The 16,208-nt window shown below is 30.1% G+C and overlaps 1 protein-coding gene across 3 annotated transcripts in view; it reads left to right on the forward strand.

Moving 5' to 3' along the window:
• Window positions 1-16,208, forward strand: part of LOC107443874 (uncharacterized) — a 329,039-nt gene that overhangs the window by 290,470 nt on the left and 22,361 nt on the right. For all 3 annotated transcript variants that reach the window (XM_087166130.1, XM_087166132.1, XM_087166131.1), the window contains one exon: window positions 8,091-8,304. In XM_087166130.1, the coding sequence (XP_087022256.1) occupies window positions 8,091-8,304 (214 nt within the window). The remainder of the gene's footprint in view (window positions 1-8,090; window positions 8,305-16,208) is intronic.

A 16,208-nucleotide genomic window follows, 5' to 3' on the forward strand; every position in this document is an offset into this window, starting at 1 on the left:
AGTTCATCGCCTTTCGCAGAGCTTTACATTATTACACTTTTCAGTGATTCAAACAACTGCATTTTAGTTAGATTCACATCAACCCTAAACAATCTTGCTATTTTAAAGAGAACGGTCATTAAAGTGCCTATTTTTTATTTAAGAAAAGTATATACACAATGCAAATGTATTAATTTTTGAATTTTTGCAATTTTAGTTTGAAATTTAAAGCTTCATATGTACTCCAATGTGTCCATGCAACTCTGACTCCATAATGTACTCAATATTAAAAAATATTTTATCACAGAACACAAACCACGTGTATTGACAAAGAGCATATGTAGCTGAGCTAAGATTACGAATTACATATCAAAAATACATGTACTTGGATAGTACTGACATATAGTTTAAAGCAAACAATCTCTGATTATAATAGAAATAATCTGTTACAGCTGATCTTTCTGAGTAAAATAGGAAATAAAAAAAAATCCAAACACAAGAGATAGCTGTATTTAAACCCTTTTGGTGCATTACTTTTGAACGCTTTAGCCGGAAATATCACGGGCATCAGAAATAGAAGACGATAGCTCACCACGGGATTTTGACGGAAGCCAGAGGGAAGGAGTTTATACACTCTTCAGTTATTCAATCCGATGCATTATGCAAAATTCACAACAATTCTCTTTTCGGTGATTCAAACTAATGCATTTTGCGATACGAACCGGTTTCATTTTTCGGAGCACTCATTGATACATTCCTAAATCACATCAAATTATTCTCCGATGATTCATACAGTGCCGTTCCTGGCGGGTATGCAGCGAATGCCCCGCACGCAGGCGCCCAATGTAAGGGGCGCCAAATTCAACTATTCAACTATATACATAGTATATAGGGGCGCACAAAATTATTCTTGCACGCAGGCGTTCGCCACCCCAGGAACGGCACTGGATTCATACCAATCCATACTTCAGTGATTCAATCCAATACATTATTTTATGAGACACAATAATACATTAATTAGTTAACCACATCATTAAAACTTCAACGACTCACACTAACGCATTTTTAAATAATACACATTAGTAAATACTTTAATGTCTCACATCAAGATATTCTTCAGTTTTTTACATTAATTCATTCTTCAGTGGGCTACAACAACATATTTTCCAACAGTCCTCACTAAAATATTCTTTAGTGTTTCACATACATTCTTTGGTTATTGAAACTAACACATTCATTAGAGATTCACATCAATCGTTCTTTAGTGAGTAAAATCTGTAAATTTTTCAATGATTCATATTAATACATTCTTCAGAGATTCACAGCAATATATTCTACATAAATTCACATCAAATACGAAATATATAAGTCATTCGGTAAGAGTAAGCAGTTAATTTTAATAATTACTTTTTTTTTTTATTTCCAATGACAGAAAGCTTGACAAAATGAGTAAAAACACAAATTGAAAACACAATACACAATCTCTAGTAGCAAATTTTAATAAGAATAAAGGAATTTTACTAAACTTATTAATTATTTTTGTTTTGAAACAAGTGAGAATTAAATCATATGTTTTAACTTCATATATGCTATAAAAAAATTCTCTAAACCTATTACTATTTTAAATAAAAAAATAAACATACTTATCAAATATTTAACATGCAGTTTAATATTATTTGCATTTTTACACCCATTATTTATTAACACACACAAAAAAATTTATTTTTATAAAAATAAATTTTGTTTTAATGAGAAACTAAAATATTCGTATTTCTTAATTTTAAAAAAAAATGTCTGTGTAAAATTTTATTTAGGGTGACATTCTTTGTTAAATTTAGATATTCAATTTTTTCAAAAAACAGTGAATCTTCTGTCACTGTTTATATTTGTTCAATTCTGTTTCATACGTCTATATACCATTTCTTTCCTCAGCTCTTTTTATGTGTAGTAAAGTTTTAGGAAAAAGTTTTTTCTTCCAATATCTAATTATTCATTTCACTTAAGCAACCAGCACTTAGGTTGAGTTTCTCCAAACTAATAATATTTTCCCATCGCTTGACTCGCTAAAAGTGTTCTATCAATTTTACTCATTCCATTTCTTGTCTGGCGCCTTAAAACTTTCGAGCTGCAATAAAAGGTCCAAAAAACTACAATATCCATGCCAAAGACATCATCTTGGCTCCCTTTTCTAGAGCAAAGAAGCGTCCTTTCATGAAAGAAGGGCTTCGGGCTTCTTGACTCATCCTCTGAAAAAGCATATAAAATTAAGTCCAACCCTCTTTCTGGAAAAAAAAAGATACTTTGAGTTGAACAGTGATGTGAGAAGATGAAGAAGAAGAAGATGATGAGATGAAGGGGAAAAAATGTACCTAAAAAAAGATCGCCAAATAGACTATGCGTTTCCGATTATAAATTGCTGCTTGTCGTAGTAAATAAGCATAAATCATGCCAAGCAGCAAGAAGTCACTTCTTAAAAATCCCTGCGGGCACGATTTTGAGGTTATAGGGAAAAACGGTTTATGTCTATACAATATTTGCTGCTAAAAACTTTGTTTTTTCCTAATTAAGTTTGAATACTTTAAACACTTTTGTAAGAATAAAATTTCATTGATTTATGCACTGTATTCCAATTCAAATTTAAAAACAATTTGATATTAATTTTTATTATTTAAGTATTTGAATTTTTATTTTATTGAGGAGTTAATACTGAAGAGGAGTTACCACAAAATGGAACAACAATCGTTTTTACTTTGAAACTCTGATTTGAAACCAATACTATTTTACGGGATTTAAAAATAGAGCTTGTACCTTTTAGTTTGTACCTTAAGTTCTTCTGAAGGAGGTGTTGGTAGCAACTCATGACCTTTCCAGCAATCATTTTTTTTCCTCACCAACTTCTAATTTGCTTGAAATTATAGTGAAAGAAAAAAAATTTAATGCTTTTTTGCTAGATTTAAGTGTTTTATGTTCTTTTATAAACAGTTTTTTTAATATTTTTGTGGTTCTTTGAAATCCCAAATAATCATCAATTAAATTTGAATTAAATATTCTTAAAAAAAGCATACATGGAAATCTGAATGTTTCTGGATTAATTTTTTTGGTTGAGACTAGTACTTTATTTATAAATAGTTTAATACGTTATAATATCAAATTACTTTATATTTGTAAGCATGAACATGATCCAAAATTCCAAGTAGGTAACTGGAAAGTAGTCTGCTAAAGGTACAGCAGCAGCAAATGTGACGAGTGGCAATGATAATATTCAATTCCTGGAATGAGAATTCTACAACAAAATTGCACTTGCACGTGATGCAGGCATTTTTTTATACTGTCAAACACCTAATTATTCTACACTGAATTAAATAATGACCAATCACATAATGTTAGGTAATATAGCTAAATTACAGGTCTACTTTTTATCGAGGTAAAAATATGAATTATTTTAACTCTAGAATCGGAGGGTCGTCACGTTCTAATAATTTAAACTGAAAGCAGAGTGGCCTAATAAGTGGTTTTTGACTTCCCCATTACTGGAAAAAAAGAAGAAAAAACAGTATATTTTAAACAAACAAATTAAGGACATTTTAAACCCACTTATAAGCATGATTGATAGAACAATCAAACAATTTTTTGTTGTTGAAAACCTTGGTATTATAATTGGATTGTTAATAATAATAACGTGAAAAGAAAAATCAAACATTGGTATTTGCAAAAATATGTATTCCACGAAATATTAAATTGTATACTGCAAACATTTCCTTGTGAAAGTCGATGCTAGAGTCTTAATTAATAGGATTTTTTTTTACAATGAGTGCAAAAATTTTTTGTAAAGCATTTTTGATGCAGTTTTAGAATTTTTCCAAATACTTTTATACATGTTTTGTTATGTTGCTTTGCCCCTATAATACAACCATGCATTTTTACTCTGTGGAGAATTCCTTAGTGTCTTATAAGGTATACAAAATTATGGTACTTAGCATAGAAAAACAATTTTACTACTATATAAGACACAAATGTAGTGAAATTCAGTAACAAAAAATGATTTAACAACTTTCTGGACATCTCATCAGAGTTGAAGAAATCAAAAGTGCCAAAAACCCTTTTAGGGCCAAATCATATGGTAACAAGTTAGAGGAAGACCAAAACTACGATATACTGATTGTATTGAGCAATATTACAAGGAACTGGAAAAAAAGGCGCCAGATAGGTCAAAATGGAAATCTGCTATTGAGAAAGTCATGATCTGCATGGGAAGAATTCTTTTTCGACTTGGTCTTTGGTATTGGTCAATTTGTGTTTCTCACTATGATTCATGAGTCATCTGGATAATTCAACCGTTTTTCATTTCACCATCATAGAATTTTTTTTAAGCTAACGAAGAGTTTTATTTATAGGAGTATTAACAGAAACTGACGGCTTTTAAAAATATATAGATAAGAATCAGTTAGGACCAAAACACAAGTCTTATAGCAAACTTATCTGACAGTACATAACTTTTTCTTCCAGAATTCTTGATTTTAATTACAAAATTTACCGACAGGTGGCATTTAAAATTCTTTCAACCAGTTTTCTTTTTCATTCAAAGATATTAAAAAAAGTACCCTCGCAATGTATTTAACAATACGCAAAGCCTAATAAAAGATTATTTTAAATTTTTTTAACATCCAAGCGATTAGGCTTGGTTAGTGTTTAAGTTAAAATACAGATTTCTTGACTACGTTTGTGTTAGACGGTCAAAAATCTGTTCAGCATATTATTTGAATGTTATTATAAACATAGAGTAGTTCCGCTTCAAAATTAAAAAATGGTATTTCATTATTAATAATTGTATATTATTTTATAGTATTAACCTTTAATAACTATTACTGATTATTTTTTATGTTGGTGAATCATACCAAACTTTAAGCTTCATAAAATCCCATTGTTACTTTAGTAATTTTTCGAGTTTAAATCTATCTGTATTGAAGATATTTAGAAATAATTTTGAGACCATTATCTGATCTTGTCATTATTATATTGCTATTCCTCTATTTCTTAGCTGGCTATGATCTTTACCCTTCGTAGTTTTTTCCTTCTGGAATTCCTTCTTTGAATTTGCTTTAGACTCGCTCAATCTATTTTTTTACATCAGTAACATGATTCAACCATTTTGTTTTGCCCTTCGAAAGCATAAAATTAAACAAAATAAAGGTTTTATTGTAATGTATTACCTTAATGTATTACTTAACAAACCAAGACCAGATTATTTTCAGCCGAATCCGTTTTTTTATTCAAATTTTCCGTGTTTGTTATAAAAAAATATCGCATAACTACTCTATGTAGCACATTGAGCCACAATTACCTGGGGGCTAACGGCTGGGGTTCGATCCTAAGCGACAGCTTGAAACCCACATATATCCTAATCGATGGGTAACAATTTATCTGAAAAGAATATATGGCTTTATGCGCAATGATGAACGCATTGTCACAATCATGTTGTTGATTACGAAATCTTAGATCCTTTAAATTCTCTTAGCCTACAATGGACTGTTATGGAAATTCCTTTCTTTTGAAATATTAGACCTTAAAAATTCTATTTGGCATGTTTTTTAATGTTATGATAAGCATTGAGTAGTTCTGTTTTAAAAGAAAAATAATTGTGTTATTTAAAAATAAGCATATAAATTTTTTATTATTAACTACTACTTCTTCATCTTGTTAGCAAACAATACCAAACTTAATGTTTCACAAAATCCCATTGTTAATTTACTCATTTTTCAACTTTTAAAATCCTTCTTCTTAGAAAAGATTCGGAAGTAATTTTGAGGTCATTATCTAATGACTTACTCTATTCTTCCTCGACTTTTCAGCTTGTCATGATCTTCACCCTCTGTGGTAACATTCTCACCCTTTCCGGAATCCCTTCTTTGACTGGGCTTTAGACTCTCTCACCCTATTTTTATCCCTAGGCGTTATTAAGCATCATTTACATGATTCAACCATTTTTCTTTTCCCGTCGAAGGCGTAAAAAAAAAGTGAAAGCTTTTTCAGAATAATAATTGTGTCTGCAATAAGTTAGCAGGAAAGGCCACACTGTGAAAGTACTAGTTGATAAAAATGACTCCTGAAAATGAAGAAGAAAGCATAGAGGAGAAGAAGAAAAAAATCTTATAAGCTGTTCTAGAATTTTAAAGACTTGCGGTTCTTTGAAAGAAATTTGTTTGAGAATTGATGATGACTAGATTTTGGATTGAGGAAGAAAAAAAAATTTTTTTTACGCCCTAAATCACTGACTTTTCATTTTAAGAAAGAAAGTCGAATTGTTAGGCAACTCGCGGAGGCGGTAATTGCCTTATTCGCGTCTAAAGTTCTTTACAACTATTTATTCACATTAACTTATGTATTTTTGCTCGGGTGTTAGTTTACTTAGTATTTCTATAGAGAGAATAATTTATTTGTTTAGACGAATATAATTTACTCTCCTTTCAGTTATAAATATAAATGGAATAGTTTTCTAATATATATATATATATATATATATATATATATATATATATATATATATATATATATATATATATATATATATATATATATATATATATATATATATATATATATATATATATATATATATATATATATATATATATATATATATATATATATAATAAAAAATAAATACAAGAAAACACGAAGAAAATTAAGAAAAAAAATAAGACAATAAGAATAACAAGAAAACAAGCCTTTGTTAATCTATACAGTTTTTCCATGTGCAAATCCATTTCGGGCAAATCCGTGGGTAAAATTGTTTGCTAAAAATTTCTTTATTAATATAAAAAATTAAAAATTTATTTTATAAAAAAATTTTTTGAGTGCTCCTCTATACATTACTATTGTATTAATATATTTTGCTTTGGCTTTATTGATACAATATCAGAAAGCACTCTGCTTTGCGGATATAATCGTGTGGGCTGAAGAAAAGATTATATCTTTTTTTTTTCTTTTCCGGTTTTTTTTCCGGTTTTTTAAATAAAGTTTCATCCTTTTTTTTTTTTTTTTTTTTTTTTTAAATATAAAATATAAATTGTTGTTTGTTATTTTTTTACTTATTATTTTCCCCCCTTTTTTTCATATGTCTATAATTTTTCTTTGTTTTATTCTTCAATTTGAACTTATGTATATATGTATAATGTTCTTTTTTCTAATTTTTCTTTTTTTATATATCTATATATATGCAAGAAGGAAAATTAGTTAGTTTTTCAGAATTGATTTTAAAAAGTTATTGGTTATTGAAAATTTGAATTTTTCTTTGAAAATTAGATAGTTACATATCAGTAATTCGAAGCAATACCATAGTTTCAGCTTGTTTATAAAGGCATTTTTAAAGATAGATATTAAATATCATGATTTTCGTATAAGCAATAAGAGGTTTTTGTGTGTTTATAATGATATCTAGTGAATGATATCTATATCTTTCTATCTTCAACCAGGAGAAAGTGAGATGTAAAAATGATACCTTTGGAAAACTGTGGTTTACTATTGTAATACGCCAAGCACTTTGTGCAAACTTATATATCAGTAAAAAAAACAATTCAAAACTTCTAAATTTGTCTTTGGAAGTTGACATGTTTTACACTTAAAATAATATTATAACTTATTTATAAATTTAAAATTATTGTTTTCTGGGGAGTTGTATCTAATGTATTCTACGAAAAATATGAAGCCCAATCACAAATTGAGAAGTATAGTTAGTTACATTTTGCATTTTAAAAAAACAAAATGTACGTCCTTGCCTATTAAGAGTGAGAATAACTTGTCTAAGATAACAGTTTCAACTGTTCAGTTATTCCCTTTTTGTTTCTGAGCGTATATTAATTTAAATATTCATTTAAATATGCTTTATATAATAATTTTTTAACACATATTTTTATTTAATACTTAAAAATATTTACTTAAGTCCTACAAAAGCAAATTTTATTGATATAATAAAGCCCCAGTACTGAAATCAAATTTTGTACGAGAAATTATTTTCAATCTATTGAGTTTTACTATTGGATTTGTTCAGAAATGTTTAGGTAAAAAATATTTATATATAATAGTTTCTTTTAAATGTTAATTGACATTCTTAGGTGAGATGCGAGGATGAAGGAACCAAAGAAGTTCATCAGTCTTACGGCAGAAGAAAAAGATCCAAGGATCTGCCTGAATCCAAGAACCTAGAGCTACAATCAGGAGACGTTGTGACTGATATAACCATGGAGACGCCTTTATTTGTCGTCAGCAGTGGAAAACATTCACACACTTCTGATATTGATTCTCAAAAACACAAGTTCACAACTTCAGGTTAGTCCGTTTTCTGAACTTAAATCATATTTAAATGAATTAAGATTGTATCAAAACACTGTTTATAAAACCTTTTCTCCATTCGAAACTGCCTAAATTCGACAGAATAAGTTTAATCTCAGTTTTACTTGTCCCATGGGAAACAGAAAACGAGGAAGATCACCAATTTGGTGGCTGGATTTGGAGTAGAAGGACTTTCATATAGTAAATGAAGGACACTAGAAGAGTCTTGCAATCGATAGAATCAGGAGGCAAAAGAATTTTCGGGATAGTCTTGGCTTCTACAATCTGTTATACCATGAAAGAAAACGATATTTATATTCTTTACATGCTTTAAACTTGATAAAATTTGAGAGTTTAATATCATTTGACGCGCCTTTGACCCACCTTATTTAATCTAACCATTGTTGGACTATCATAGCTGAGCTATGTGATTTTATCATTTAAAAATACAGCTTATTTGAATTTTTTTACTACACCCAACATCGTGATATATTCAGTGAGGTTCAATATTTTTCAGGATTAAGTATTGCCTCTGAATTTATTGTGAAGCTTATATTCGTTACAGCATGCTCAGATCGGTTGGTGGTATTAGGTCTTCCGATCGTTTGTGATCGTCCGGGAATCAGGATATGGCCATGGAGGATATAGCACTATTGCTGTGTTTAAATGTTTCGAAATGATGTTTTTTAATGTGACTTTTCGAAAGCTTGTACAAAAAATGCCCCCGGGAAACTCTCGGGAAGTAACGGGAAACTTTAAAACCTATGGTAAATGATTGGTATCTGTTAGCCATCCCGGAAGTGGGTCACGAATGAAGTGGAAGTATGTTGTCCTGTTCAATTAACCTGTTGTATGTTATGTCGAGCTGGTACATTTCGGATGCTTACACCATTAAAGGAATTTTTAAATGATCCTCTGATTTCAGTCGCACAAGTCAAATTTTCATTAATGATGGTCATTGATCGAATTTACTCGTAAACTTCATCCCTGATATCTTCCTGATCATGAAGAAGTCTCTTATGCCACTGATAGACTTGACACTCAGGCAAACAATCAGTATTGAAAGCTGGAAAAAGTTTAAGCTACAAATTTGCTGAGTTTCACATAAAACTTGATGGCAATTTATTGAGGGCTGTATAGCGGGTTCAACAAGAAGCGTTTTGCGAAAATTCCTTTCCTTACTTTCCTCATAGTCTGAAACGATTAAGTAAACCACGTTTGAATTAGATGATCATTCCCATTAGTAATCGCAACCTGTTTATGTATACGTTTATAAAATCAAAGACGAAATTCTTTATGCTTATAAAATCAATGACTTTATACTACTTACATAAGTACATGGATGCCACGCAATGTAAATTATGGTGTAAGCATAGTAAAGTTTATCGATGCCAAGTTGCGCTGATTCAAAAAAGAAAGAAAAAATTATTACTTTTTAACGAAATAATTATTCTATTGTCCTACAATCGTATACCCTGAACAAATATATGCAATAAATTAGTACAATAAATAATATTTTGTAGGATAAATAATTACTTTAGCAGAATAAATAATTAACTACAAAGATACTGATAAAACACTTTAATAATTGACGCAAGTTTTTATTTAAAGAATCATTTTTAAAGAATTTTCTTTATTTTAGCAATACCTAATAGACGAATTATAATTTGTCTCTTTCCTTTACATGCATTCTTTATCGCTGATGTGCAACACAATGCGTTGTTGAGCTTTTGAAATATCTTCAACCATTAATCCTCAAAATAATTAACTTTCTTTTAAAATTGGCTTGCATTTAATAAAATAAAAATTAACGACATTAGTTAATTTTAGTACCCATTTTAAATACCGAAATTTTATTAATACCTTTAGTCCGCTAGAAAAATAAATTCATTTCCTTAAAGTTTATTAAGATTATTTTTTAGCAAACATAAATTCTATTATCAACCTTAAGATAAAGTTATTAACTTTTTTTTCATGCGTTAAGAATAGCACCGAGAGGTTATTATGTCTGCAAATGCGATTACTACCCTTTGGTTGAAAAAAATATATAATATCCATTTGGTGCTAACACGATAATTTTTTAATCTGATAATTCAATTACAAAATAATTCCAGACCGAGCTATAACCAATTACTTGTTGCTTCTCCTAAAAAAATAATAAAAGAAAATTCGATATCTAAAGAATAAATTAAGGTACTTTTACGTTAATTCGATTACTTAAGACAACAAAGCAATGCATAAACAGTTTGTAAAAACTACTATTTTGCTTCGTTAATCAGGAGAAAAAAATTCTTTAAAAGAACTTTTAGTTTCACACATTTTTCCGAAAAGAATCATTGCGATTTTTCTATCACAATAAGCAATGGCACAGAAATCTATTTTACCGTTAAAGATATAATTAAATACATATTTTCTACGCAAAAATCATTGCTCCACGGTACATTCATTCAAGATGTTCAACTAAGTTTTTTAAAAAGCCATTTCAGCAAGCAAATTTATCACGTGATTATTTTTTCTTTTCCTTTGCTGAGATACATATGAATAAGCCTTCTTAACTTTAACCAGTTTTTATGAGTCAATTAATGATAATTATTGGCATTCCGCTCATTTAGGCATCAATTAAGATTATTCAATTACATCTGCTGCATTGTGCTCACTTTTGTTGAAAAGTTTTTTAATAAATTCCGGATTCTCAATGGAGAAGAATTCAATTTCAACCGTTGGGAGCATCTGGAATTTAATTATTGTGCAAGATCGTTTTGAAAATGAAATAATATTTTTCGTTTAATTGCGCATTTCTGATTGTAATTAGATATATCTAATGCAGTTAATGAAACATACTTGATTCATTTTTAAACATGTGATTATTTCGTGCTAACTAAAAAAAACTAAAGTGAAACTTTGAAACATATTGGCAATTAAATAATAAAATTAAGGACAGATTTGCATCAAAAAATATTTTTTTCGATACTAGAAGCTATGTTTTCAAGCTATGTTTATTAGAAGCTAGAAGCTATGCTTTCAATGAAAAACATTTATCTTTAAAAATTACTTAAAAAATACTTTTAGAAATTGTAAAGCCTACTGAACCATAATATCATCAAAATTTTTAGCAGCCCTATTATTGTTCTACGTTTAAATAAATGAAAAACTTCTGAAAGTTCATCGCATTATACTCTATGGTTCAACGCAAACGAAAAGAGATTTCTATTTAACTTCGTGTGAAGATCTGAGCAAATTTGTACCGGATTATACTTAAAGCTATCAATATTATGGCTCAGCGATGGCTTGCTTTTGTTTCGGACTTAATTATTATTATTTAATAATTTAAATTGCGAGATTTATGAAATTTTTGCACTTGACTATTCTATTGCTTCCATTCTCAGAAATGCAACTCTCACTTTTGACAATTCAACAATCATTGAGCAGTGTGTTGTTGATTTTGAGAATCATTTCATCCCGAAATCACTTGATTTGTGCCGAAAGGCGAACTCTCAAATATATGACGAAAATGTTTCTTCAACTTGGAATCTCATCATAATGGATTGTGAGATATTCTTAAATAGAACTAATACTAGACGATCGAAAATAAAGTGATGAAATATGCCGACCGCTCAAGGAATTAGCTTCGTACTAGGACGATTCCTGTTTCGAATCCCGCTGACGTGGGTGTAATTTGTCTCTCTGTTCTGCCTTTCTTGTGTTGTTGGGGCGACAGTGATCCAACTATATGGAACCCACGATAAAGTGATTATTAGACCAGGTAGAAACATTAGGCACTGCGAGGTTGTTGTTTTTGTGTGTCTGTGTTTTGAAAAAAAAAATCGTATAACATCGAAAGATTTCTTTAATTTTGACTCAATGCGTTTCCTTGAATAAGTGGAGATAGCTATTTCGTCACTTAGTCATTTCTTCACTTTTGTGCTTTGAGCAAGGGGCCCACCGTAAATTTCGTCCTGGGGTCCATGAAACCTATTTTCAGCCGTGGATGAAGTTATCTTCTTTAATCTGGTGTAATGCAGTTTAGTGGTGCCTAGCAGATACCCGGTACCCGGTCTTAGCTCGAAAGCAGAGATTATCAAAATATAACAGAAGAGTGGTATTATTAGATCAAACCCTTATTAATTAAGGTGGATATCCTTAGAAAATGTATAATAAGCTAGATTTAAATAGTTTTTGTAACTCATAATCTCCAGTAAATAAGGCTAGTTTAAGAACAGAAGAACAATAAAGAGTTGACATAGTAAAACAAACTTATTTTCAAAGAAGCCGTGAATTAATGTACAATAACACGGCAATATTGTTGGTTATTTTTTTTCTTGACTAGTGAAGTGTAATTCAAAGTTTTTCGGCTAGAAAACAGAACTAATTTTGACACATCCACGCATACTCGGTCTTAATCTAGTCCCCCCTACCAGAGAGAGGGTGGGGTACAAGGGACCCATTTCGCGTTCACTGCACCTAAATTCGTCAGAGTTTTAATGTGTTTACATTAACCCTTTGACGCAGATGGGATATCGGTGTCCTTTAATATTTTTTTTCTGTCGCTCTAATAACAAGCTTTTTTTAGTTGTAAAAATCATTCTTTTTTGCATTTTTTTTTTCGAATGGCAGGCACTGAACTTTATTCGTTTCGACGTAGAAGATGCTAGAGGTGTTACTCATTTCGCGTTACCCAGTGGGCACCTGTGAACCAAAGTCACGGAGGCGAGTAACATTGCTCATGCCACACTGACACAAACCCGTTCATAGGGTGGGCCACATTCACACATCACACACAACAGAGGACAACACAAGAGAAAGAAACATCCATGCTCAGGACGGGATTCGAATCCGCGGCCATTGGCTTCGCAGTCAAGCGCGCTAACCACTCTGCCACCTGGCCGGGGTAAAAGTCATTCTAATAGTATCTTGATAAAAATTGGCTAAATTATCTGAATTATATTTGTACTAAAATATAAAATCCCAAAAAAGTAACTTGAATTTTTTCCCCCTTTATAATCAAAAAATTATCAATAATTCATTTTGTAAATTAAAGAAATTTCGGTAATTAATAAATGTTTCTCTTAGATCTAACTAACTTCAAATATGCGAAAAAAAATTTTAAAAATATAGTTTAAAAGTGATCCGCGTTTGAAAGATTTTAACTTTAACGCAGAAAAAGATACCAGTGTTTCGTGCTGTATTTCACAACCATGAAATATTAAAATGCTAACTATAATATTTTCACTTATTTTTATACATTCTGGTCAGTGCAAATTTTCTGCAAATTTTATAAGGAGTAAAATAAATCATGTTTCTGTTAAAGTTGAACCACAATGTAATGTAATCAAACTTAAAAAAAATACGATTTGAATGTTCAATTTTACTCCATATAATGATTTCAGCCAATTTGTGTAACAATAGGTTGCTTTGTTAGCTGTTAGTATTTGAATCTTAATTTATTTAAAACACTTGTTTTATTATTTTTTTTAAAAAAAATAAAGACATGCATGCTTTACTTATTACATGCGATGCATCTATTGAAAAATGCTTTTGATTGCTATACCGCCAAAAGCATTAATCACGTGTTTAGATAATTTGATATATTTTATCAATCAATTTTAGAAAAAATAATGATAAGCATACAATCATTATGATCTTTATACTACAATACTAATGCCAATTCGAAAGTTACTTTTTTACTACCAAGTTAATAACGAATTAACGCTATTTCAGTTTCTAAATATTTTCCTTCTTTTTTAACAACGAAATCATATTTCTTCTAATTCTTAATGCAAGTTACTTAACGAATTGCACATCCGTAATTCTGATTTATGAAGTGAGCTCTTGCTCCTCCGAATTCATTAAAATTAGGGATGGAATGTAGAAATGAACAGCGAGAAAGCTTGAGAAATGAGAACAATAAAAATACGGTTTTCTGCGTATTTCTAAGGGAATTTTGAATGATCACCAGCTCATAACGAACTTGCTTTTTTTTTCTCCTCAGTTCTTTAAAACCGGGAATAATTATTCAAATATATTCGGTATTTTATCACTTCGTTCTAGAAATGAATTGGTGCTGGTATTAATGAATTAGTTTTATGGAAGTACCAGAGTTCTTTGTTGTCAGGGAAATAATGGAAGAAATTTTGGAGTCTTTGAAATTTTTATTTCAGAGATGAATTTAGTTGAAATCCTGAATTATTTTTTTAAAGTTAAATTTGTATAAAACATTAAAAGAAACTGTAACTTAGAGTTAAAGCTATGCAACATTGTACCCCTTTGTTCTAGAAATGAACTGCCAACAATATCAATGATTAAGTCAGGGGTGATTGTGAGCCCAACTCAAAAATCCTGAAAATTTCTTGAGTAAAATCATTAAAAAAATTTATATCTTTATAAATTTAGATCATTGAAATTTTCAAAACATGAAATTCTAAATGAATTATATGCAGCATAAATTAAATTAATAATTACGTGTAAGTTTACTTTTATCTCTAATCTCATTTATTATTAAAAAATATTTACAAATGAAAGAGATTCCAAGTATAAATTCTAGTTCTATTATTTTTAAATAAAATATACAAGAATTTTTATATATAAATGTGATCGATAATTTCTTGAAACTTCTGGACTTTGGATTTCCGAAAACTTCCGGATCGCGGTTAGCGAAAAATCCGGAAATCCGGATTTTTTCCAGAGCACAATCATTTCTGTCTATATAAATAAAAGTTTCTTCCTCTTGTATCCCACTTTCAGAATTAATTATTTTTTTTCAAGCAATTATTTATTTTTCAATTCAGTTAATTTTTCTCTTGAATCATAACAATTATGATGAAAATTGAATAATGAAAAAACAAATGATGACTGAAAAACAATCACGGGGGTAGGTGAGTGAAACGACAGAAAAAACATGTCCATGCATTAAACAAAAATAATAAACTTAAATAACTTTAATACAATTTAATAAAACTTAGTTTCAAATACCAATATCAATTCAAATACCAATATTATACCAATATTAAACCGGAAAGTTTAGGACCGCGGATAGCGAAAAATCCGGAAATCCGGATTTTTTCCGGAGCACAATCACCCCAGTTAAGTTATAAAATTAGTACATTTGTAAGTATTTTGCGCCTGTTTGGGGCTACTTCCCTGCTAAAGTAAAACGTGTTATCTTATTCCTTAAAATTAATTGGACAAAAACATGGTTCATTTGGAAGAAACCTGATTTAACCTAACACCTTACTAAGTTTGCAGAAAATTTGATCCGAATTGTACTTTACGGTACCGACGCTAAATTTCAAAGATAAATAAATTCTTTTCTGATACTGCGGTGTTTTTTTCTCATTGCTAGGGAAAAGGAATGTATTATGGTAAAACTTTGGATGAAACTAATTCATTTAAGCAACGTAATTTCATCAGTACACCTGTGAATTACAATTTTTTAGAAACTGAATATTCAACTTGTTGACAGTTTGACATATCTTGGTTCAAATATTAATGCCTGAAACGATAAAAACACAGAAATAAAAAGACTCATTACAACAGCAAAGCCGGGCTCGTTCGCTGGGAACCGGGTTCAAATCCCTGCGATGGCTGGTCGATTCAAACTCCGCACACGACTCGTGCCAACCACAGAACTGACGTAAAATATCCCCAGTTGTGGACGGATCATGAGATAGAGTCCTCCTGCCGTCTGACTAACCATGGGAGGTTATCATGGTTTTCCTCTCCATGTAACTCAAATGTGGTTTAGTTCCATCTAAAAGTTCACCGTGAAGGCAAATTTCTCCCAAAAGTTGATCCAGGAATTTCTTTGTCTTCTGGATTGGGTTCAGAATTACAAGGCAACGGAGTTGAATATTGGTTGTCGTATACCCAAAATTGGGTCGGCTGTTGAACGATGGTTATAAAAT

The sequence above is a fragment of the Parasteatoda tepidariorum genome, chromosome 6 (assembly GCF_982258835.1).
Source record: "Parasteatoda tepidariorum strain Cologne lab strain chromosome 6, Ptep-v5.0, whole genome shotgun sequence".
In the NCBI taxonomy this organism is placed as follows: Eukaryota; Metazoa; Arthropoda; class Arachnida; order Araneae; family Theridiidae; genus Parasteatoda; species Parasteatoda tepidariorum.